Raw genomic sequence first — 27270 nt, 5'->3', positions numbered from 1 at the left:
ACGACGGAAGGTCAAAGCTAATGAGATTAAGCACAAGTTTGCACAAACAAAAGCCCACACAAATCCTCCCGCCGTCTGACCCCAAATTCCAAAACAACTTACGTATCAGCACACGAAAACACACCAGTCTTCAGGAAAGCGTCCCACACAGATCCCAAGCGTTCGTCCAGATTACCTTGCCCAACGCAATTTGCAATTGCTCCCAAGCCTCATTTTATGCCAGTTACAAATCCTCATCACTATCAGCTGCCCTCCTTAACCCGGGCGTTTCCTCATCACTTTCCTCATCAGAGCTGGAACACCTCTGACTACGCCCCACAGCATCCCCAGCTGTGGATCCCGTCCCATCCCTCCAGCTTGTCCATGGGTCTAATCCTGAAGGTCCCCATTCATCTTCCATCCCATCATTGCCAGTGGCACCCAATTCCTCCCTCACCCGAGTCCAATCCATCTCATCCTCCTCCGAGCTAACCAGCCCCTCCTCCATTCTCTCCGTAAACCCCTCAAAAGACTCTTCGTCAGATGGTGCTGCAAAGATATCTCGCAGTCTCTTTCTTTCTCGCTCCTCGAGAGTATCTGACTCTCGAGGAGTCTTACGCCCACGTCTGCCAGTAACAGAGCCATGAGGCTCAATCATAACAATACATGTGTAATTTGCTTCTGATTATTATTGATCCTTATTACAGAAAAATGCCATGAAATCCTACTAGAGAATATAATTATTTATTTTATACATCTGTTTTAATAAACCCTACATTACTCAAACTTTGTATCATATTTTCTGAAGTAGATAGAACTGTACATCCTGTGCCCTGCTAAAACACAAGGCCTATTTTTTTAAAATGTTATGGCTTCACAGATGATGACTTATTTATAGAGAAGTCTTTTAGATCTGCAGTGAGAGGCTGAATTTTTAAAAGCAGGGTGTATGTTAGAAGCTAAATAATTAAGCTCAATGCCTCTTCAGCATTTTATTTCAAATATTAAATATTGCATAAGATATTTCTCCCAGGAGAAATCAAATCTTTAAAGTAAGATGGGATTTTGAAAATCACAATTTCTTTGGGAAAATTAGTTGTAATCCCAATATTCATGGCAGAGAAAGATTTGTGCTAAAAACTAGAACTGGACTCTTAACCATTGTAGCACTTTAGAAGTTGTTCCAGAAGCCCACAGACTATTTTCTTGGGTTGTGATAGGGCTTCAGTGGCTGGTGAAACATGGTTGTATAGCCCTTCTTTCAGTCATCCCTTCACTATACAATTTTATCTTGCCCTTCAGCACAAGTGCTCTTAGTCTGGTAAACAAAACTACGGTTTTTCCTCCACTTCTCCTATTCCTGCACCCCCCGCCTCCCTGGCAAGGTGAGTTAGAAGGTGATACCATGACCCAGTGGATTTCATGGATGAGTAGTAATTTCAATCTAGCTCTCCCTGATCCTAATATAATTGACACTGTTTTCTGACCATACCGACTCTACATACAATATTGGATCCATTCTCTCCATTCTTGTTTATTTTGTTCAGTTTGTACTCTACTTTTCTCTTACCAAATGATCCAAGGAGGCTTAGAAAATTTAGAACTTGCCTAAAACGTACATTATGTAAACTAAAAAACAATTATTGTATGTACTCATATAAAAGTCTAGAAATTTTGATCAAAATACCACCCGCACCAAATCCTGGCTTATTCATGGGTCAGTGTGAGCACTCTACCTTAACTCTTATTTTAAAATAGGAACCATCACTTTCTCTGAGTAGAGTGGTGAAAGGTGTGAGCTTAGTATGTACAGGGAGAACCCAAAAGAAGCACTGACCTCCCTCTACTCTCTCTACTGTAGAATGGAATAAAGTATAATAGCTTTTTTGTCATTGTACTACTGCACAACAAAATTAAATGCCTTCTCCAGCACACATCACAAAAACCACACACCCATCCCTCCTCACCCCAACCATCACCACACAACCCGCAATGCCACATCATTGCAAAACAACAGAGTTCAACCTAGCTACAACTTTAGGATAAATGCTATCTTGTGGTACCACTACCAGACTATTGAATGGTGGAGTGGAATGGGGGGAGGGAATGAAGTGCAAGGCAGCACTGGCCCATTCCTCTCTTTTCTGAATAACCCTTGATTAATCCATTAATTATATCAAAATCCATATTTTTCCGCAAACCTGCCCTCAACTTATACATAAAGTCAACTTATACATGAATATACATGCTGAAAAACAATGCTATTAAAACAGAAAGTTCAAAACAATTGAACATGCATTTAAATATGCCACTTATAATACTATTTTATCATTTTCTTTAATCAGTCAAATGCCCACCTAAATAAGAAGGTAATCAGGCTTCTTGTAAAAGAAAAGTATCCAGTCTGGTAGCAGCTTCTAAAAGACTCTCTCTTCCTATCATCTAAAAGTTTCCATACGTATCTAGTCCATACTTTCAACACTGTCTAAGATGTCGTTCTTCTTCATTCTTCTGTGTGTACTGTATATCATGACACATGCCTTCCTGTGACTTTTGCTCATCCAGCTCCACCCAACTCTAAAGAAAAAATAATTTTCTCATTGTAATAACTTGTCTGATTTCTATCATTGCCTTTAATGCCTGGATGTGTCTCCCAGAACTCCTCCGTTTGACATTCCTCCCATTAGCTCACTTTTTCCAGAAAACCCTTTGATCCTCTTCCTTGTCTCCACATTGTAACTAGACCAGAGATTATATAATTGCTGTAATCACATATTTTCCTTGCTCGTTCTTACATTTCTCCTGTTCTTTTTCTGGTTCCTGTTTTCATACTGTCATTCCTTTTAGGTAAGGAGCTATTATTTATATTCACTGTGAAGCACTTCATAAATAATAGCCTACCTGGTTCCCAGTGAGGACATAGGTTACCTTAGTAAACACCTGGAGAATAAAATATCTTTAGCCCAGTGTACTTCTCATTGCCAGCTGGCTCAAAAGGATGAAAGAATAGAGCAGGCCCGGTGCAATTGGCCAGTGAAACTGAGCTAAATCAAAGGGCTTCCCATTTTAGGCTGGTGCTGTAAGGTCTGGAGCAGTACCTGGTTGAGTCATGGTGAGATTTCCCAGACAAAGACCATGAGACATTGCCATACATTTTTAGTTTGGTCTCTACATATCTGTAGTTCTATTTTAGGAATGAGTTAAGTTGCAGGAAATAGAGGCAACCCCCCCCCCCCCCGCCCACCCAAAGCACCTAGCAGGCTGTACTAGTGTATTTCAGCACTCCCATAATGACATACATTATTTTGGCTGACTTTCAGCATGTTATTTTTATTTGTGGGAAGATTTTGGGGTCTCTTGGGCACTGTAAGAAGAAAATCATCAAATTTTCATGGGGGTGGCAGCTTTTGTGATTTATTTTTCAGGCAAAAAAAGAAAAGAAAAGAAAAAAAAAGAAAAAGAATAGAAAACCAACCCCTTCAAATTAAAACATTGCTGGTCTTCTGGGACCATTCCCTTCAGGACAGAAGAAGTGTATGTCACCGACAGGCTGTACTTTGTCCATCCTTGCTCTATTTTTTATGGCAGAATGTTACAGTTTGTTAATCAAGTGTGGTTTGTTTACCTAAATATTCTGGGTTGGATCCAAATGTATCTTTCTTCTGTAAAGCTCAGGATCTTGTATTCTTATGCCAGCAATTTTCTTGAGTAATGTCCTTAAATCTGAGAACAAGCCACTGACTCACGTGTTGTTCTTCAGTAATTTCAGAATCCTTCCAACAGGAATGTGGTTTTGACTTTTATGACTTACTCAGAAATTATACAAGTTAGCAATACCCATAAAAGGTGATGAATGGCTTTGGAAATTGCAGGGTTGGACAGAGGAACAGGTCAGCTTGAGCCAGGCTGCTGAGGTGTGTGTGAAATTTCCCCTGGAATGGAAATGAACTCTATCCTTGGCACCAGAAATAGTCACAGATATATCTTTGCATTATGAGCACATTGTATCTTCTATGGTTTCCTTTGGATGGATGAAATTACAACTGCCTGAACATATTTAGCTGTTGATGGTAGGAAGGATGCCTTTTGCTTTAATGGCAGCAGCCTTTGGCAAGAAGCTGTTTTAGCCCTTATTATGGTCTGAAAGATTCAGTCTATGTCAATAGGTATTTTATGGTTCTGTTGCTGCTGCTTACTTTTGCAATCCCATGAATGATAGAAAGCTTTTCATAATGCATCAGAAACTAGGTGAATATCTAGAATATTTCCATATTAGCGGAAACAATATTGAGCAGAGCAGCTAACAATGAGAGTAATCATAAATACATACAATGTGGTTTATCTTTGCAAATGAAATCCAAAGTCATAGAGAGACATGCAAAACAAACTGACAGAGTAGTAGTCCTGAAATAGATTGTCCATTAGACCTTAATTTCTCAAATTAAAAGTTTTACATTTTCTTCTCCAAACCATTAGGACTATTCTATTACTTCATTCCTGATAATATTTCTATTTATTTTACAGAAACAAAAAATTCAACTCAATGAATGAATGCAACATTCATATTGGTCCAGGGAAAAAAGACTTTTGAAAGAGAAAAAAAAGCCATATCACCAGTATTATGTAAAATTCTCATGAGAAGGCCATTCTGAAGAATCCCAGATAAGATTAAGAAATCATTTTCTTAGTTTTAAGCAAAGACCAATAAAACATTGAGCAAAATGCCTTACTTTTTCCCCAGCTATTACAAACAGAACCATAATTTAATAATGATAATTCCTTGACAGCATTTATTTTGCTTTTTTCCCTCTGAAATTTTGAACTTTTGAAACACTAAGATTTCAGGAACCAGTAATCCTGGCATGATATTTACTTAGGATGTGTATAAGTTGAAGAAATGGGACATGGGCATAGCAAAAGCATTATTACATAAGTAAAATATGAAATAAGAGAATGCACAAAAAAGACTTACTACAAAAGAGACAAATCTTCAATTTCTGAGTATACTAAAACTATCAAAGATTAGAAGAATTAGGGAAGGCAAACTCTTACAGTACAGGATTTATGGTTGATCTTAACAAGCAGTAACCAATAAGCAGTACATAAAAGGTGCTAAAAGATTATGTTGTTTGTTCATGTGTCACAGTATGCTTCTTTTGCAGCAACATTTTTTTCCATTCACTGCTTTAAGAATTTGTCTCATTACTTGGACTTGTACAAGAGTATGGGATGGCCTTTGAAGAGCTTGTTGCCAGTATATCAAATACAATTTTGTTGAGGAATATCCTTAATGGAACCTCACCTCTTCACCAAAATCATATGGAATTTTTTCTTCAGACACGAATGGTATGACCAGTGGATGTGGTTTGTTTATATATTTTCTTAGAGAAAACTTAAATAATAAAACTCTGGCAAGAGACACCATTAGTAACAGCCACAGAACCAAATGAATTAATATTTTTGTGTAGCCATCTGTACCAGTTTCATCTTTGCATAAAATCCCAAAACGATGATTATCAAACACAGATAATCCATGCATGTATTTGGTGTAAACAAGCCAAAACCCCAACGTCTCTTATATAAGGTTACTGTCAAAGGGACAATGTTACCAACAGTTCTTATAATATATCTTTGATCATCTTGTACTCAAAACACATACCACTTACCTTTGTTTTGTTCAGGAAAAATCAAGGTTACCAAGGACAGAAATAAATGAGTCATTGGAGAGAAGAAGCCAGCAGGGCAGCATGATATGAAGGGTGGAACAGGGCACGACCTTTTGCTTTGGTGCAAATTAGATTGGAAGGAGGTGGAGGAGAAAGCAAGACCAAACAATAATGGAAGGAGGCGAATATTTTAAAATGTTATTATTGGTTTCAGACTATGGGTTAGCCTCAACTCAAGTAGTAACATTGAATCAATTGGGTTGTTGTGAGCTTTCCAGGCTGTATGGCCATGTTCCAAAAGCATTATCTCCTGATGTTTCGTCCACATCGATGGCAGGCAACCTCTAAAGATGCGTGCCATAGATGTGGGTGAAATGTCAGGTGAGAATGTTTCTGGAACATGGCCACACAGCCCGGAAAACTCACAATAACCCAGTGATTCTGGCCATGAGAGTCTTTGACAATATATTGAATCAATTATTTAACAGTGACTTGACATGTAGTCAATGCCTACTGATTCAATGAGCCTCCTCTAATTGGGATTCAGACCTTGTGAATTGAACAGAAGCTTCTCAAAAGGAGGTAATACACAGTGTTGTAGCTAAGGGATATTATTCTGAACTTAAATGATATAGGGTGTAGAGGTCTTTAACTATTAATTGGTATTACTTGCTTCAAAATGTGGTAAGATGATCCTATTGTGTTGACACCTACTACTAATTATTCAGGGTGTAGTCCAGAGAATCTTCCCCAAAGCCCTATTCTGATAAGATTTTTTTTATTCACTTCATTCTTAATGCCCACTATAGCTCTATTCAGACTAGTTCCACAGGTTTTCCTGACCCTGGTAATGCCATAGAGAAATTTCCTTGCATGCTTCCAACTGGCTATTGTAAGCAAAATATTGGAGGATGATAATACAGTAGAGTCACGCTTATCCAATGTTTGCTTATCCAGTGTTCTGTATTATCCAACACAGTCTGCCTTTTAGTAGTCCATGCTTTTGTAGTCAATGTTTTCAATACATTGCAATGTTTTGGTGCGAAATTCGTAAATACGGTAATGACTACATATCGTTACTGTGTATTGAACTGCTTTTTCTGTCAATTTGTCATAAAATGTGATGTTTTGGTGCTGAATTTGTAAAATCATAATGTAATTTGATGTTCAATAGGCTCCCTCCTTATTATCCAACAATAATCAATAATCCCTCCTTATTATACAACATTTTTGCTTATCCAACTTTCTGTTAGCCCGTTCATGTTGGATAAGTGAGACTCTACTGTACTTTTTATATTCTGCTCCCCTACAATTGGCACCAAAAGCAGCTCACAATTTAAAAACAATACAATTAAAAAACTATACATAAACTATATATTAAAATAGAACTATTTATAGTTTTAGAACCATTCACACCTAAGTGAAGGAATACAATGCAATTATATATATATATATATATATATATATATATATATATATATATATATATATATATATATAATGTTCCTTAAGCCAGTTCAGTTAAAGCATTGCAGTACTTAATCCATTCTATAAAAAGTTTCTGTTTCAATGTCTGTCTGAATAAAAATGTTTGTCTGCCAACAGAAGGACAACAAGGAGTGGGCCATGCTGGACTTGACTAGAGTAGCGTTTTTGCATTCTAGCAAGATAATTATTTCATTGTACTCTTCTCAAATCTGAAATATGCTTGCAGATGGAATAAGATTAGCACCTGATAGAGATAAAACGATAAGTATAACAAATGCCTCTGATCACCATGAATTGTGGAGTTTGGAAACAATTAGGAATATTACATTTGCTGTGGCATGAAGCTATTTGGATGTAAGCTGAGTGAACTGAAAGCAGTCTTTCTTTAATATATGTAATGGCATGTTATGTAAGGTAGGCTGATTTCGCAACTTTGTAGCCTGAGTTTAAGAAGTACAGTGTGCAATATTCTTCAAAATGGCTTTACATTTCTTTAAAAAACATCACTTTGAGGTACATTTACAAGACGGATTGACAACTGCAGCAGGTCCACAGTACACTTTTATGTCCTGATCCCCAATGAGGGCTGAATGGACTACTGAAAACCCAACCCAAGCTTAAGTAGCAGAAATTGGGTATTATTTGTGGTCAAATTGTATAGGGCGGCCTTTAAACCTATTTTAAAAATAAATGGTTGTATCTGAAGGCTTCCGAGAACAGCAGTTTTGAGTGCACTTCCTTTTTGGAAGTGCTGAGGGACACAAAAGCATTCTTAGGGTCACACTTAGCTCATCCTTGCTTAGTAGATATGCTTATCTGTGGTATTATTAAAGCATGAACTCATTCAAGACAAAAATAGGTATACACCAGGGGTCCCCAAACTTTTTAAGCTGAGGGCTGGATCGTGGTCCCTCAGACTGTTGGGGGCTGGACTATAGTTTGAAAAAATGAATTTCTGTGCACACTGCACGTATCTTATTTGTAGTGCAAAAAAGGATGAAAGAACAATACATAAAATAAAATACAATACAATATTTAAAATGAACAGTTTTAACCAACATAAACCTACCAATATTTTAATGGGAAATGTGGACCTGCTTTTGGCTGATGAAATAATAAAGTTAATTAGGATTGTGCCTGTTATGTGCCTTCAAGTCGTTTTAGACCTTGGGTTACATATGGTCTGTGGGCCTCAGTTTGGGGACCCTGGTATATACCCTTAGAAAATAAAAGCCATTTTATGCATTAACACCCCCATTGGTATTGAACTAAATCCAGTATGAATCCCAAACACAGTAGACCTATGAATCCATGGGAATTCCAGAAGAGTTCATTATCCAATTCCCATGGACTTAACAGCTATGGGTAACAAATGGATGTTGGTTACTGCGTTCATCTCCATTGTAGAATTAGTGCAGTTTGATGCCACTTTAGCTCCTATGGCTCAATGCTGGGAATCCTGGGGTTTGTAGTTTGTTGAGGCAGAGATGACTAAAACTACAATCCCCCTCACCTTGATTTTTCCAATGTTGCATGAAATGTGGACACTTCGGGGTTTTTTTTTTTCCACTATAGTTTAGTATCACTCCTGTCTAGTGATCTGAAAAATGAACTGCAACCCTGTACACATATGCCTAGATATATATCCTACAGAACTCAGTGGGACTTGCTTCTGAGCAAATACGTATACTGTGAGAGACCATCCGTACTGCAGAATTATAACACTTTGATATCACTGTAATTGCCATAGCTCCATGCAATGGAATCCTGGGGTTTATAGTTTGACGTGGTACCAAAAGTGTCTGACAGTAAATATCCAACAAACCTACAAATCCCAGAGTTCTATAGCATTGAGCCATGCCAGTTAACATGGTGACAAACTAGTATAATTTTGTTGTGTAGGTAAATTCTTAGGGCCCTTCCACACAGCTGTATAAAATTCACATTGAACTGGGTTATATGGCAGTGTGGACTCAGATAAGCCATTTCAAAGCAGATATTGTGGATTATCTGTCTAGATATTATGGGTTATATAGCAGTGTGGAAGGGCCCTTAGTCTTCTGGACCTTTAGGTCTTACACAGAAACAGCACTTTATCTAGGAAGCTGTCAGACTTAAATGACCCAATGCTTATAAAACAGGAAACAAAGGCAAAGTAATAGGAAGGTTGAAAACTTTGGTGAGGTTGAGGTAAGCAAGAGTAAAATAGGCACAGACCAATTTAGTGGCTGCCCCTTGTAAGTACCACTGGATGTACTTACAAGGGAAAGCAAAACAATGCTCCACATTAAATTAAAAACATACTTTTCTCGACTTTTGGTGCTTCAGCTCATTTGGAAATTGATGAATATTGGAGGAAAACATATTGAAATTCTTGAATGCAGGATGGCTTCATGCTGCAACCCTCACCCTTTTGTAATGTTTTAATTATTGTAGGATTCCTCCGGCTGTCCCTGGCATGCAGAGAGTTCCCTGTATGATTAATTCTGTGTCACTCTGCTTAGTTTTATGACAGCCAAATTAATGCTGGAAATATGTGAGTCATTGGTGTAAAGAGCCCTGTCAAGGACAAACCAAGGACATAGCAGGATGTAAGATGAATGTACGACTCGAGGTAGCTCATGGACCGTTTAAAAAATAGCCTGTTTCGGCACTGTGGAATTTGTCCTCAAAAGTGGTACAGGAAAATGAAATAGACTTAGCTTTATCCATTCTATTTTCAAGGCTGCCTGTAAGAGCACCCCCCCCCCCCCAACACATTTATAATATAATGCAAGCTTCTGGCTGAATTCTTTGGCTTTTAGCCAGAGTAGCTGTTTCATTTTATTTTTTTTTAAGTACTGTCTATTTATGGAAAGGCTGACAGTCCATTGAAGGGGCAGGCAAGGCAATGTTCATTTGTTTTTCCTTCTCCCTCAAGACTCCTGCACAACTTTATTCTTTTTTACCTCTAGAAAGTAATTAGGAAAGGCATGTAAAGATCTTTCACTCTAAAACACTACCATTTCTATATCCAGTTCCTCCAAACCCAATCCTTTCTGTTTTGAAACATGTTTTCACTCTAATAAAAATCCTTATCATCATTGAATATGGTCTTTCAATAAGGATTCCATAACAGAAGAAAAGAAAAAAAAATAGAAAAATAAAAACTGTACTTTCATCAGTAGCTGTCCAGTCAGGAATATTTGGCTATGTACCTTTAAATGTGAAGTAGATGCTGTTAATAATATCACGAGGCACAATATAAACTATGTGGTGAAATTAGTATCTGGTTCCCTGATGTCTTGTCCCTTCTTGACTTCTTTACAGGGCATCTCCACACATTGCCACAGTAAACGCATGAAGTGTGAATGTCATACATGCGTTCACTCATAGCTTTTAAACACCTGGATACCTACAGCTGAGAACCTGGTACTCCCTGTAGCTTTAGCAGAACTGTTCTGGCTTACCAAATGAAGCAGAGCACAGCAGATGTGAGAATTAATTAAAATATGAAGACACTGTAGCTTTATTAATAGTAGTGATTATGCATGCAGGCCTGCACTTCGCCACATGTATACAGGCATCTCATCTATTTGAGTGCAGCACCAGACTCTTCCAGAGACTGGAATAGCTCAAGGGGGCAGGAGGATGTTCAATGCAGTCCAGCCGAGGGGTCAGATTGGAGAACATCAAGTAATGCACGTGTGGATTTGCATCTTGAGCAGAACCAGGAAGGCTTGCAGATGGGAATACTGTTGATCAGTGCTAAATCAAGGGCATATCAACCATATCCTATAAATGTTTCTTCAGGAAGAAAGTTTTATTCAGATATTGGCCTCCTCCTCCTTGTGCACAATGCAGAGTAAGGCTCAGTGGGCTGCATTAATAAAAAATGTTTATCCTTCAGTGACACTGAGACTGTAAATGAATAATGGCAGTTCAGGTTAAGAGGTCCTGTCACTGTATCCTTCAGCTCAGGAACACTGCTAAACAGAATTCTGCATTGCAGCTAACCTTTAGGTATTTTTAAAAAAGGTGTTCAAATGTACTTTTTAGCATCAGTGTAAAAATTGTTTTAAAAAAAAACAAGAGAAAGGGAAAATGGCAAAATATACAAAGAAAGAAAAGAGAAGAAATGAGATAATAATGGTTGATTAATCTGGTAGAAACTAAAACCTGGGGGGAAAATGATTAGGAAGCTGGGAAAGACACAGAGGTTGGAAAAGTTGCTTTTTACTATAATTCCTAGGACCCCCCCCCCCCCACACACACACACATTTCTGGGCGCTGTGGTACAAACATATTGGAACATAGAAATCTTACCAATATTATCCTGTAATTTTTGAAATGTATAGTTTTCTAAAAATGAGTTATTTGCTGTCTTCAACATCCATGGTAGGTTGAAAAATACCCAGCTGCCTTAGGAGGAGCAAGAATGTAGTTGGCTCATGATCTTGACATGCTTCTAAAGAAATGCAGTGCTAATACATGTTTGCTGGGAAGCCAGTTGCTTTGTATACTGTGGGGTTTTTCTCCTAGTAAGGATGCTCAGAATTGCCGCCTCAGTGATAAAGCTGAGCCAGGCGAAGTGCCAGTCCCATCAATTTAATTGGCTTGTGGATCTGAGCCATAACAAGTTAAAATAGCAAGATAGAATTGATTAAAAGCTGTATGATCACATGGGATATATAATTGGTCCTGAAGGGATGAGTGTTGGCACCCAGAAGAGCTGTGTCTTGCATACTCTTTGATCAGTTTCTGTTTTTGGTGTTTTGCTCTTTCTACCTTCTGTATTTTGGACAAATTGTTTTTTGCCTTCAGAATTCTTAAAGCAGGAGTCTAAAAAGCTGAACAGCTTATGATCATCCATGTTATATTGTTGCCACAATCAATAATGTGCCATTTCACCCCAGCCATTTTTGTTGATCTTATCATTCTTTAATTTGTTCAAAACCTTGCTTTGCTTCTTTTTAAAAAGCGAACATCTTACTGCCAAATTTGGGCAGTACAGGTGGTGGTAATGGGATCCGTTTACCATCTAATCTTGGATTTAAAAAGTAATATAAAATTTAGTTTAAGGGTTGGAAAGATGATTGAATGAGTAACATGACAGCAATTCACCCACAAGGATACTTTCTTTTTCTGGCATCTTATGACAGTCTTCTCTGTCTTCCATTCATCATGTTTGGACTGATATCCTCCCACTTCATGGGAAGTCCATTTCTGCATACTGTCAAAAAGAGAAAATATCAGCTTCTCACTCAGAATGTTTCAAACTCTGAGATGAATGATCTGGTAAAACAAGGCAGCAGGTTAGGATTACATTCCTTTAGAGATAATTTAAAGAAAAATTGATATTTGGCCACCAATTTTGGCAATTTTATTTGTACATATAAAGATCCAAAAACTTGCATCCCACCTGGTTGAGAAGCAGCTGTCTTTATTCCATTTATTTTTAAAGGTAAACATAGTCCAGTGAACTACTTTTCAATTATTGAACATAATGATCAAGTTTTATGCTAGACATCTCTTTCAAAAATGTGAAACTTGGCTGGAAGATGAAAATCTGGGTTATAAAATAGGCAGGTTTTAAACCAGAATATCATGCCTGATAAGATAAATGCCTTTGTTTTCAACCTTTGTAAATCTCACATCTGCCCCTGGTCTGTTGTTAGAGATACATTATTATGGTATCAACTTGATTCTTTAACTGTGTATTGCTATCTATTGCTTCTCAAGTACAAGCTACATGAATGTTCAAAAATCAGACACAGTATAGAGGCCAATCTTTCCAAAAAAATTCCAACATCTAAAGAAAGTGAAGCTGTATACTTACTTAGTTTTTTTGAATTTCTAAATAAATTTGTTAGTCTCAGTCCTTGATCATCTAGATCAGTGGTTCTCAACCTGACGTCCCCAGAAGCTTTTGACCTACAACTCCCAGAACCTCAGCCAGTTTACCAGCTGTTAGGATTTCTGGGAGTTGAAGGTCAAAAACATCTGGGCACCCCGAGTTGAGAACCACTGATCTAGACATTCATCCCTCTAGGCCAGTTCATAGAAGCCCAGTCACATCACTAGATGATGATGATCTATTACATTTGTTTGTGTTTCCAATAATAACAACTTTATTATACACCTCTCTCTCTATGATTCATGGACTTATAGGAGTTTGCACAATACTCCCATGATGAATGCTTGCATCTAACCTATCAGTAAACAAAGATCATGGTCCATGCTAAAAGTTGAAAACCTTATATATCGTCTGGAAATGTGTATACGATGGAACAAATAAAAACTTCTAAATATCTGGGCATTGGGTTGTTGTGTGTTTTCCAGGCTGTATGGCCATATTTCAGAAGTATTGTCTCCTGATGTTTTGTCCACATCTATGGCAGGCATCCTCAGAGGTATATATACCTCACAACCTCTGAGGATGCCTGCCATAGATGTGGGCGAAACGTCAGGAGAGAATACTTCTGGAACATGGCCATACAGCCCAGAAAAGATGCAAAACCCCTGTGATTCCAGCCATGAAGCCTTCGGCAACACATATCTGGGCATTGTTATTCAAACTAGTAGCAGCCACAAGCCTCATGCAGAATATGCTGCTTAGCCATTTCTAGGGAGTGCACCTGCCATATTACTTTTCTCTTATTATTATTACTCACTGCAGTAAAGTTGTTTGAAGTTAATTCATTTATTCAGGTTTTCTGTGAAGAAAACTGTGTCCCTATAACAGTTTCACAAATAGTCCAATCAAAATTCTTAAGGACTATCCTTTGATTACCTTGTTGCATTTCAAATGATATCCCTTGATGAGAAGCTTGATTTTTGAATGCAGAATGACTCCCATGTCTGTAAGGCAATGAAGCTGCTCTGGGTTTTAGCTCAAACCTTAAAGCAGCTATTGGAGGTGCTTTGAACAAGGTTTAGCACCTTGGACAACTCCTTGGATAACGTCTCTGCTCAAGTATGTCTGAGTACAGCTTGTAGGAACAGCTACAAGTAACATCCTATAAATACTTTCTGTGAACAGAATCCCCTTTGAATTCTGTTTAACATAGACACGGGATTGTTAATAATTTTTTTTGTGTCAGGAGCGACTTGAAAAACTGCAAGTCACTTCTGGTGTGAGAGAATTGGCCATCTGCAAGGGCATTGCCCAGGGGACACCCGGATGTTTGATGTTTTACCATCCTGTGGGAGGCTTCTCTCGTGTCCTTGCATGGGGAGCTGGAGCTGACAGAGGGCGCTCACCCACTCTCTCCAGATTCGAACCGCCAACCTGTTGGTCAGCAATCTTGTCAGGTAAGCAGCTTGGAGCCGGGGAGAGCAGGTGAGCTCCCTCTGTCAGCTCCAGCTTCCATGCGAGGACATGAGAGAAGCCTCCCACAGGATGGTAAAACACCAAGCATCCGGGTGTCCCCTGGGCAATGTCCTTGCAGATGGTCAACTCTCTCATACCAGAAACGACTTGCAGTTTCAATAATAATAATAATAATAATAATAATAATAATAATAATAATCAATAATAATAACGCTTAAACCTTAAAGCAGCTATTGAAGGTACTTTGGACAGGGTTCAACACCTTGGACAATTCCTTGGATAACTTCTCTGCTCAAGTATGTCCGAGGAAGAACAGCTATAAGTAACAAGTTTTTGTAGACAGAAGCCCCTTTGAATTCTGTTTAATTCTGCATAAGTGCAGGATTGTACATAGTAGCATCCCTTTTCTGGAAATCTGAAATACTCCAAAATCTAAAATACTCAAAAATTGCCCACATGGGTGACTAAAATAGCAACATTTTTGTCTTCTCGTGTTTTAGTGTAAAAGACCTTCACAAAACCAGAGGTGAAGACTATTACAGAATAAAATTGCAAATTAAATGAAAATGTTTACAGACAATACAAATAACAAGTGTTTCATACAGCATCTTCTTCAATAGGAACTTTCCAGAATTTCATGTGTTGGTGTGAAACAGCTATAGAGGTCCTAAGACTGTCTGCCAGGGTTTAGAAGAAGCCATAGAAGGCTTGTCCACATTTAACAGTCTGTTCCATTTTTGTCAGTCGTTGGAGCAACTATTTTCAAAGCAGCTATTCTGTTTTACCCACATCTACAGTTTGTTCTTGGAAGACTTAGATTTGGCTCTATAGGTTTATACAGTTTTAATGTTATAAACATTATTCATTTATATTCATGTTTTTTGTTATACTACACTCTGAGATAGTATCTTCCATTTTTCTGCTACATTTGTAATATTATTTTTGGCAGTGTTGCATATTTGCTTTCGTGTTGGTTGTAAGTTGTGACATCCTGTTTAGTTCTGCATATATTCCTATTCCTATTCATTTGTTAACCATATTGAGTAAATTGTTATCTTTCTTTAATATTCTTTATCTTTCTTTTTGTGATTTTTTCTGGTTTATTCATTTGTGGTTGAGACACTGCCCTATTTCACAAGACACTGTGCAGAACAGTCTACAGTGCCATGTACAGTGTTCTGTATTTCTTTCTCATCACTACATGTATAATGCTATAACAAATACTAGTTAATTACTAGTTAACTTATATAGAAATTTAGATTTTTTAAATGTGGCAGCACAAAACTTTAACTACACCTTTCAAACAGACAAACAAAATAGCTCCAGATGGAAGTATATTTTATGTGGAAAAGTGTAAAGGTTGTAAAGGAGGGAGGCTTACAATATGTGAAAATATGACATTTGTTTATATATTGCCAAAGAAAATGTTCCTTTTAGTGAAACACGTTGGTTATTAAAGAACATGTTTATGAAAAATGAATGGAAAGTATCTAGCAGTTTCTACATGTTTTTGTGCATTATATGAAAAAACATCTTGTGGGGCTTTTGAAAGCATGGTTTTTAGCATTTTCAAAATTAAATCTTTTTAAAGAACTTCCTTCAGATATTAGTCTGTAAGAGTATCAGATTTACAGTCAATGGTGGTACTCGAAGTGGTGACCTATGGACCAGTCCCAGTTTGCAAACCATCAGCTGCCTATTTTGGGGAAAGAAAGGAGCAATTGTAGTCAATGGAAGAAATAGGGTGCTGGTCCTTGGAAAACTGGGAGAGAAACCTTGCCATCTTTTACATCGGATAGTTAAGAAGCACTGTTCTCTCTAATCTTTTTTTTTTTCCAATTTTTTAAGTCAAAGGATTCAAAGAATTGCAGGTAAATTACATTTGCTTGGAAGATCTTTGAGTTAAGGCAAAATACATGGTTTAGTACTATCATCAAAAGTGTAGCATTACTAGAAAAGATTATTACATTTGGACCATTCCTGAGTTAAGGATACCTTAAGATGGCACCAATTCCACACCCTGTTTTCTATCTCCTCCCTGCATATAAAGCTATTATTTATCATTTACTTTCATGCATAACTACTGGATTGTTAGATTTTTAATTCAGGTTTAATCCACTACAGTGTGTTGACTTTTTATTGTCATAGAATAAGTTACATCTTTGTTCATGCTTTGCGGTGCAGTGACTTTAAGTTGACATCGATAGTTCAAGATGTACTTTTAAAAAAGTCCATACTACTTGTTTCACTTTGGGAAAACAAGATCCATACACATCATTTTCAAGTCATTTTCATAAAAAAGTTTTAGACATATTGTTCTTACCAGCAGTTGCACTGTAAGTGTTTTTTTTTCATTGGGGGGGGGGGGGTAGTGTCTCCTAAAGTATACAGTAGAGCACTATGTGAAGTCATCTTGTTAGTGTCACTTCAATCTGTTGCTGTAGAGTTGTTTATAATAACTTTTTCCATATACCATCAAGGCCTAGTCTACTTTTTAAAAATGAGCCCTGCAATAAATTGTTCAGTAGCCAGAGGAAGTGACAGAATAATTAATTATGTTATGTCTTTTGTTTCTGTGCTAAGGAGAAGAGAGAGTGCAGGAGGGTTTGAAATGTATTGCTCCAATGAAGCCTCTGGCTCACAAAGGAGTGAAGATAATATACTATGCAAGGCTGCAGGGAGCAGTTTAAATTGTTCAAAGTAATCTTAATATATCATCTTCCCCCATAATTTCAAACTAGATTACAAGATAAAATTATTCAGATGTTAGCAACCCCCATGTTATGGTTTTTCCTATAGGCATGTTTCATTGTACTAAGCATCAGTCTTTTAAAGTATTAAGTAACAGAAGTAAATACCCTGTAATGTATGTTGTATTGTGGACATCTGATAATGTTTAGATGATTGTAAAAAAACTATAGTATTATTGTTATATTGCAATCCTGTCAGTGTGATGTGGCAGCTAAAAAAGGTCAATGTGAATCTCGGCTGCATCAATAGAAGTATAGTGTTGAGACTGAGGGAAGTCATATTCACACTCTATTCTGCTTTGGTCAGATCTCACTTGGAGCACTGTGTCCTGTTTTGGACAACACAATTCAAGAAGGATGTTGACAGGTTGGGACATGTCCAGAAAAGAGCAACAAAAATGATCAAAGGTTTGGAAGACAAGCCCTGGGGGAGGCTTGGGTATGATTAGCTCAGAGAAGAGAAGGTTGAGAGCCTTGTTTAAACATGAGAGTCTCATTTAAATATTTGAAAGGATGTCACAGTGAGGAGGGGGTAAGCTTGTTTTCTGCTGCTCTAGAGTTTAGGAAATGGAGTAATGGATTCAAATTGCAGGAAAAGAGGTTCCACCTAAATATTAGAAAGACCTTCCTGACAGTAAAAACTGTTCAGCAATGGAATATACTGCCTTGGAGTGTGGTGGTGTCTCCTTGTCAGGAAATTCTTAAACAGAAGCTGGATGGCCATCTGCCAAGGGTGCCTTGCATTCCTTCATGGTAAGGGTTGAACAGGATGGCCCTTGTGGTCTCTTTCAACTCTGTCATTCTGTGGTTCTCCTGAGAAGCTCTCCTACTTCCATCCTATTCATTATATCAATGAGTCCCTTGGGGAGATAGGGTAGGTTATAAATAAAGCATTGTTGTTGTTGTTGTTGTTGTTGTTGTTACAATACAGAGTACAGCAATTAATGACAGGAGCAAAAAGAGTTGAAAAGAGGCAGGAAATCCTAATCCTTGACAAGAGGGAGTTTAGGATGGAAACCCGCCTTCTGCTGTCTGAGAAGAACTTCGTTAGCAGGGCAGCTTGTTCATCACAAGCCCCATCCCCATATCCCAGGATCTGATCCCAGATTATCTTCTTATCCCAGATTATCTGACAGTGGAGAGACATATAATCCAGTTTAAAGCAGATAATCTGGGATCAGATCTTGGGATATAGGGGCTGTGTGGAAGGGACCACAGATGATTAGTGGTGCCAACTTTAGGGAATAAATAGGGCATAGCAAGGCAGGTATTGGTCATGGAGTCTACTGGAGTCAAAATTTCACTTTCTCATACATGTGTCATATTTGAGAACAGAATGAGAGAAGTTTTTTTTTTTTTAAAAAAAAATCTGCTTGGGAAGAAAAAAGTCACACAATCTATCACAGAGAACGACCTCTTGCCTTTGCCAGAATAAGCCAGCAGGGTTGTGAAAGCAGTGGGTCACCTACTACTTCCATTCCTCTTGGTAGTGCCTTGGAAACCTGAATGTTCCCTCCTCCTAGTCTTAATAGCTGCAGTATGCTGTTTATCTGTTGAATCTGATGCATTTTCATTGTGCCACCCTTTAAGTAGCTAACTGGGGCATTAACACCATACAGATGGTCTTGAGTATTACATGGGATTTTCTAGTGTAGCCAAGTAGTACATATGTCAGCACAGTATTGTGTTAGAGTCACATGTGTCTGTTTGGATTAAGGATATGAAGAATCCTCACACATTTTTCTCAGCGATGAAAAAAAACATTTTGGCACATAAGGATCTAATGTTGAGAAGGTTGTATGTTCATGTAAGATTTATTTTAAATCTTTGGAGCTCCCCCCCCAAAGAATCCATTTGTGCAACAAAAAAAAAGTATATGTTTTCTAGGTAAAAAAATGTTTGCATAAATGTTTCCTTGAAAACAAAAAAAATCAGAATGTGCAAAAATATTAGAAGAATGAACCCAAATGTTCATAACCCTGGGAGAATTTTTTTTGAAACCCTTTATTCTTCAGTCAGAGAACTGAGGCAGGGATCCTATTTGAAACTTGTAGAGTAGTCTGTACTTAACACATAAAGGTTCAGTGGGACAAAACCAGGTGAGGGAGCTCTCTTGTCACACCCTATGGTCAACCAGGGATGATTTAAATGGGAAGGTGAAGCCACACTGGGATGTCATCCAACAGCCATTTAACAACCATTGTAGGAAGTTACAGGATACATTGGATTACAAAACATCAGAAAAATTGGTAGTTGCATTAGTGTTAAGCCTCATGAAAATTCTGGTCAGGAATAAGCTAATCTTTTCATTCTTAGTGTAGGATGAGGGAACATTCTACACTTACTTTCAATGCTGTGCAACCTAAGAGTGTAAAGCTCCATTCTGATTGTCACTTGGACCCTCTTCTTCCATTACCAATTCAATGTCCATAATGCTTTGTGAGCATATTTTGGAGGAAGCATGAGAAAATGTAACAGAAGAGGCATATGATATTTTAAATGGTGAAGTAGACTTGCCTTCCTCATCATCACAACAAAGAAATTTAAGAAACATAGGGAAATTGCTTTTTTATTTAAAAAAATGTAGTGCCTAAATACCAAGGCCAGATGAACTACATCCAAGAGCATTGAAGGAACAACAAATTGAACATGAGCCAACAGTGTGATACAGCAGCTAAAAACCAATGGGATTTTGGACTGCATCAAAAGAAGTATAGTGTCTAGATCAAGGGAAATCATGGTGCCTTTGTATTGTGCTTTGGTTAGACCTCACTTGGAATACTGTGTCCAGTTCTGGGCACCACAGTTCAAATATTGACAAAATGGAAGGTGTCCAGAGGAAGGCAACTAACATGATCAAAGGTCTGGAGACCATGCCTTATGAGGAGTGTCTTAAAGAGCTGGGAGTGTTTAACCTGCAGAAGAGAAGTTTGAGAGGAGACATGATAGCCATGTATAAATATATGAAAGGATGTCATATGGAAGAGGGGACAGGCTTGTTTTCTGCTGCCTTGAAAACTAGGGGCCCTTCCACTCAGCCATATAACAGCCATTCAAGGCAGAAAATTCCACAATATCAGCTTTGAACTGGGTTATCTGAGTCCACACTGCCATATATTCCAATTCAAAGCAGAAAATGTGGGATTTTATTCAGCTGTGTGGAAGGGGCCTAGGACTCGGAACAATGGTTTGAAATTTCAGTAAAGGAATTCCACCTGAACATTTGGAAGAACTTCCTGACTGTAAGAGCTGTTCAGCAGTGGAATTCTCTGCCTCGGAGTGTAGTGAAAGGTCCTTCCTTGGAAATTTTTAAAAAGAGGCTGGATAGCCATTTGTCAGGGGTATTTTGATTGTGCTTTTCCTATATGGCAGGGGGTTGGACTAGATGGCACATGCAGTCTCTTCCAACTCTATGATTCTACCCAAAGGAACCAGATCCTGTTTGATCTTGGAAGCTAAATAGCACTTGGATGGGAGACCACCAACAAATGCCAGGTGCTGTAGGCAATATTTCAGAGAAAGGGACTGGCAAAACCACCTTTGCATTTTACCTGCCTAAGAAAATCCTGTTAGATTGGTCACATTTTCATTTATTGACAGGCTTCTTGAAGATGCAAACACATGATTTAAACTACAACTTTCAGAGTAGCTAGCTAGCATGATTAGTGATTATAATGTTTGGAATAGTTTAGGATGCATGAAAAGTTAATTGTTTGGATTAGATGTTCCAGAATACCCCAGGCAATATGTCTAGTGGCCAAAGAGTTTGAAGCAATCTGGGAAACTTTTAAAACTTTTTTAAAAATTAGATCTGCCAGAAAGCCCTTGTCATTCTGCCCGTGCCAAATGTTATTCTGAGAACTGTAGTGTGACATGGGAAGAATCTACAGGGGAAAAGCTTGTATCTGGAGAACATGCACATTAGTAGAATTTTCTGTTTCTACTGCCCTTCACAATAAGAGAATGAAAAAAGGTGCAACTAAAGATTTGGATACTGTTCTTTTTCCAAGATTGGGAATTCATCCACTGTGTGATCTCTGGATCACTCAAACTGGAGGTAATTATTCTGGGACAGGTTCAGTTCTCTTTCAGACACAAAACCTTATTTCCACATGCGATAATATTACTGACATAATTGATAGGACTGGTAGATGAGAACTGGATATTACATGCCCTATCACATGTTTAGAAGGTGATACATAAATCCTTAATAATAAATAAAGGAACTAAACTGCCACAATACTGGAAAGCCCTTTGATTTGCTTTTTCACCAGTTCACACCAACCATGTAGCGCCTGGGCCCCTCATGTGGCTCCTGGGAACTGAGAGACCCACTTGCAGCAGCGTGGTATTGTGGGCTGCAGTAGGTGGGAGGAACTGGTGAAAGCCAAGACTTTCAGTTTGTCAATAAGTTTGGCCCTCCTCTCGCTTCCGCCAGCGTCACAAGTACGGTTGGTGGGGACAAGAGAGAGGGCCTTCTCTGTAGTGGCCTCCCGGCTCTGGAACTCGTTGCCTAGGGAGATCAGGCAAGCCCCCACCTTGATGGCATTTCGGAAGAGCCTGAAAACCTGGCTTTTCACCCAGGCCTTTGGCTAAGATCGCCCATCCCCATCATAATTACAATTATACTCCTCAACCTTTTGTACTAGTCGCTCTTTTCCTGATTACTTGATATTATTTCAAGGCTCCTCTCTTCCCAATGTGATCTTAAATGAATCTATTGCACTTTATCTATTTAAAATTTGTAACTCATAATGTGCACCTTCCTTATCCGCTATTGCAACCTTATTGTTTTTAATTCGATGTTTTAATACCGCGTTGTGTTTTTTCGGCTGCTGTGTATATATTATTATTGGTTTTTATTTTATCATTGTTTATTTTATTTTATCATTGTTTTGTATCTGATTTTGCTGTAAGCCGCCCCGAGTCCCCTTCGGGGGAGATGGAGGTGGGATATAAATAAACTTATTATTTATTATTATTATTATCCAACTGGAAAAGCTCTCTCTTAGTACAAAGGCATTACTGGATGCAACACTTTATTTGTTATTGGAAGTAATTTATAATCCATGGTGTTTTGAATTCTCTTCATGTCGCTAACATTCTCAGTTAATAATTTTTGTTACTCATAACTTAATCACTTTTGTTTCCTAGTATTTTATGTGAACATTAAATACATAATATGTACTTCAAATTATTTATTAATATTACTGCATTTTCCCTATCAACACTTTTTGTATTTTAGCAATTTTTAAAAAATTTGCAGCACCATTGGACAAATAGTTGTCAAGGAAATATATTCACAAAAAATTATATAAACAAAAATATGTATTTGTATTATATTTGCTGAACCTTATCTTGTCAAATAAAAATAATAACAATTGGGAGTTTAATGTGTCATAAATACTATCTTTGAAAATGCAATTAACCTGATTGTTAGCTAACTGGAGTGTCACCTTAAACCATTTATGTTTCATTTATTTTTAGGATTGCCTGGCACTGCTGCTGACTTAGATAAAAGAAAGCTAATTTTTGGGAAAAACTTTATACCTCCAAAGAAGCCAAAAACTTTCATACAGTTAGTCTGGGAAGCATTACAGGATGTGACTCTTATCATCTTGGAAATCGCAGCCATCATATCTCTTGGACTCTCATTTTATCATCCACCTGGAGAGGGAAATGAAGGTAATATTACTTTTTAATACTAACTCTGATGTCGTATGTTTTATATTGGTTTGTATGGGCATCTAATTGTTGCCACTGTTGTAAGCTGCCCTGAGTCCCTTTGGGTGAGAAGGGCGGGATATAAATGTGAGAAATAAATAAATAAATAAATATGTTTAAATTTCTCAGAAAATCATGTCTTGGATTCTAAATTCTCTCTTCTCCTGTTTATCTCCCCCTCCCCCCGAATATTTCATTTGACTTGATGTTTGACTAGCATGTATGACTTGATTTTTCTCTTAGTGCTTTATCACCTGTCCCAATTTCAAATTATAATGTCAAAGCCATATATTCAAAATATCCACAAGTATAATCCTAACCTTGGCTCAAAGAGCTCTCTGCCAAATGTTTTGTGCAGGTGTGTACTGAAGCTGGATATGAAAAGCAGGGGTAGGAAATTGGGAGTGGAGGTGGACGGATGTCCAATTTTGTTGGACTGGAACTTCCAGCATTCCTAACCAGCATAGCTAATGGTGGGGAATGATAGATTTTCAAAGATATTAAGGATATTGACAAACTGAAATGTGTGCAGAGAAGGGCAACCAGGATTATCAAAGGTCTGAAACCATGCTTTATAAGGAACAATTGAGGAAGTGAAGATGGAAGAAATGTCATGTTTTCATTATCTTTAAAATGTAGAAGAATGGAGTGTATTTTCCTGTATTTTCCTTCATAGCAGCAAGTTGGACTGGATACCCCTTGTGGTCTGTTTTTACCTCTATGATTATATGAGCTTGTTTTCTACTGCAAAGACTATAGTATAAAGTAGTGGATTAAAATTATAAGAAAAGAAATAACAGCTAAATATTAGGAAGAATTTATTGATGTTAAGAACTGTTGGCACTGGAATAGATTGCCTTGGTGGGGGTGAACTCCATCTGTGTAGATCTTGAAGCAGAGGTTGGATGGCCATTTTTAGAAGTGCTGTATTGTATATTCCAACATGGCAAGAGGTTGGATTAGATAGCCCTTGCCAGCTCTTCCAACTCTCTCTCTCTCATACACACACACACACACAGTAGAGTCTCACTTACCCAAAACTCACTTATCCAACGCTCTGGATTATCCAATGCATTTTTGTAGTCAATGTTTTCAAAACATCGTGATATTTTGGTGCTAAATTCATAAATACAGTAATTACTACATAGCATTACTGTGTATTGAACTACTTTTTCTGTCAAATTTGTTGTATAATATAATGTTTTGGTGCTTAATTTGTAAAATCATAACCTAATTTGATGTTTAATAGGCTTTTCCTTAATCCCTTATTATCCAACATATTCGCTTATCCAACGTTCTGCCGGCCTGTTTATGTTGGATAAGTGAGACTCTACTGTGTGTGTGTGTGTGTGTGTATTCCATCCTATCATGCAAACTTTTGCTATTGAAATGTCACTCCACCCCAATGTATCATTAATAGATCTTAGCAAACTCTGATTTCTACTCCAGAGTTTATGTTTATTTTTAGTATACCTGCAATTGGGGTGTTTGGAGAGTTGCAGTAGTTTTTTTCTTATTATATATTTATTCTAGAACAATTCAAGAACATATACACATAAATATGATTAAATTTGACAGGACAATCCCTTATGATAGAGAGAAGATGCATTGAGATAATTTCCTTTCTCTGTTATAGTGCTTACCCTACAGAGTCCACATACAGAGTTCACACTTAGAAAGCACAGTGCATTTACAAGGAAGGCAGATGGGTTCTCCTCATAACATTGGGGCCAGTTTCTGTGACTGCTATTATCGGTTGCACAATATTTTGAGCCATGCCACAAAAGTCACAGGCCAGGCACCAATGGATATGGATACATTGTCCAGCTTTTATATGGTAATCCCCTCCTTTCAATAGATTTTAGCCTTATTACGCACTCATCTTCTAGGCTAGTGGTTACCAACCTTTTTTTGGCTAGGGACCACTTGACCATGGACCACTTGACCATGGACCACTCTCCAACAATTCTGTGGCCTAATCCTATCATGTTAATTCATACATTCAGAATTGCGTTTTATACCTTCGGATGTTTCCAAAATCTATTCTAGAGACTTAATGGACCCCCAGATCAGTTTGAGTTAATAGAGAGAATTGTGTTACCAGAGTTGTGTTATGCCTTCCTTTACAATCTTAGATTTAGCCCAATGTGTCTCTACATGTCTTCATCATATATGGAGTGTGAACTGACACAAACTCCTTAGTGGGTGAATTATATACAGTAGAGTCTCACTTATCCAAGCTAAACGGGCCGGCAGAAGCTTGGATAAGCGAATATCTTGGATAATAAGGAGGGATTAAGGAAAAGCCTATTAAACATCAAATTAGGTTATGATTTTACAAATTAAACACAAAAGCATCATGTTTCACAAAAAAATTGACAGAAAAAGCAGTTCAATACACCGTAATGTTATGTTGTAATTACTGTATTTACGAATCTAGCACCAAAATATCATGTTATATTGGAAACATTGACTACAAAAATGGCTTGGATAATCCAGAAACTTGGATAAGTGAAGCTTGGATAAGTGAGACTCTACTGTATATGTTTTCAAAATACAGTCAGTATTAAAATATGAAACAATGATAGTGACACACACACACACACACACACAAATATATGTATATGTATATATCACTGTCATTGCTTCATATTTTAATACTGACTGTATTTTGAAAGCCCTTTTTGCTCTTTTCACTTTTCCAAGTATGTGATAAATTGATATTTGATATATAAAGAACACATATTTATAAAATTTAGTTGCCTCCTTTCCCATTTATAAAGATGAGTTTTCAGAAACATTACTAGCCTGCTCACAATAATACATAGAATCTAACTTCAGAAAAGTTGTAGCTTTAGACTCTTAAGTGAGAAATGATTCAGAATTAATTTTCTTAAGCAAACAAACAGCTGCAGAGTATCAAGCTGTGATATTCTGCAGGTTTCAATAGTTGCAAATGAACTTTTTTCCTGTTTTTAAACCCTTGGTATTAAACGTGAAACTTAGAATATTTGCGCTCATAACATTTCAATTGAGTGCTGGAAATGCATTCTTTTTTTGCCTTTTTGCTGGGTTATGATATTTTATTTCCCATGGGAAACTATTGCACTTTGCAGTTGACAGCTTATGTGTTGGGAACTGTGAAAAAAAAACAACATTTAACATGAGAACTGTAAAAGCCTTTCCCACCACCCTAATAAATTAACCCACTGAAATATATTTTAAAGTGTTTGTTTTGCCACATTTTATTTGTATTTTTGGGGGGACAAGGAAAGAACCTCCCCGAAGATTAAGTAAATTCAGTCGGGCGTCCCCTGGGCAACGTTTCTTGTAAGCGGCCAATCTTTCCACACCATCCTTACATATGTATGCCAATCCCATTCGGCAAAACTTACATATGAGGAGATCTGTATAGGATTGCACCATAAATGACCAATAACCCTCAAACTGACTTTTGATACTTTCTGTAAAATTGTTTCACATTAGAAATTCCTTGATATATTTGCACACCGAGTTTCCTGAACTGTTTGGGGAGAAAAGGTTGTCAGTCCTAGATTGTTACATATCTTGGTAATCTGGCAGAACAGATGGAAAACAAATTGGCTGAAAGAAGCTCTACATTGTATTAGAAAAACTTTTCCAACCTGTCCTAAGACGTTTTGCTGATTAAGGTGAAGGGTAAGATTGTGCCTCTGGCCATTCCATGTAAAGAAGGAAGTCAGATTGGCAATTGATCTTCATTTCATTATGTGGGAATTGAACAGAAGACTGCCTTATGGGTTACAGCAGTGGTTCTCAACCTGTGGGTCCCCAGGTGTTTTGGCCTACAACTCCCAGAAATCCTAGCCGGTTTACCAGCTGTTAGGATTTCTAGGAGTTGAAGACCAAAACAGGTTGCTGCTATATAGAGGGCAATTAAGCCTTTCAGCAGGAAAGACAGAATATGTTGTTTGCAAATATTACACTTTAAAAACTTTCTTTGGCCAAAGTTTCAATGTGAGTAAACATATTTTAAAGCATATTATAATTGGGCAATTGAATGCAGTGGGTAGTTGATGTGTAGGCATTATATATTTGACAGCCATGGCAGTGTCTAGGGCTCTCTCTGTGTGTTTCAATTGCAACTCAAATTTCCAATTTACCTGAATATTTTCAGGTATGATTGTCTATAATCCCTTTTCCTGACAATTAAATATAAATTATTTAGCATCCTCCCCAGTTTCCAAATCACGTTTAAAAAAACCCCAAAAAAACCCGAAACTCTAGTTTTGGAAATCAGTTACATAGGTTGTTAAGTTTTGAGCCCAGATACAATATGCTTATAGAAGTTGGTTCCATACCCATGTCTACA

The 27270-nt window shown here is 37.6% G+C and overlaps 1 protein-coding gene across 14 annotated transcripts in view; it reads left to right on the top strand.

Moving 5' to 3' along the window:
• Positions 1–27270, top strand: part of atp2b2 (ATPase plasma membrane Ca2+ transporting 2) — a 352745-nt gene that overhangs the window by 139210 nt on the left and 186265 nt on the right. For all 14 annotated transcript variants that reach the window (XR_010002645.1, XR_010002644.1, XM_062970002.1 and 11 more), the window contains exon 3: positions 22683–22880. Coding sequence is in view for 12 of the 14 variants with exons in the window: in XM_062970002.1 (XP_062826072.1) it covers positions 22683–22880 (198 nt within the window). In the remaining 2 variants the exon portion in view is untranslated. The remainder of the gene's footprint in view (positions 1–22682; positions 22881–27270) is intronic.

This window comes from Anolis carolinensis, chromosome 2, assembly GCF_035594765.1.
Source record: "Anolis carolinensis isolate JA03-04 chromosome 2, rAnoCar3.1.pri, whole genome shotgun sequence".
Taxonomy (NCBI): Eukaryota; Metazoa; Chordata; class Lepidosauria; order Squamata; family Dactyloidae; genus Anolis; species Anolis carolinensis.
The sequence above is the reverse complement of the archived record's forward strand: the minus strand, read 5'-3'. Positions and strand labels throughout refer to the sequence as shown.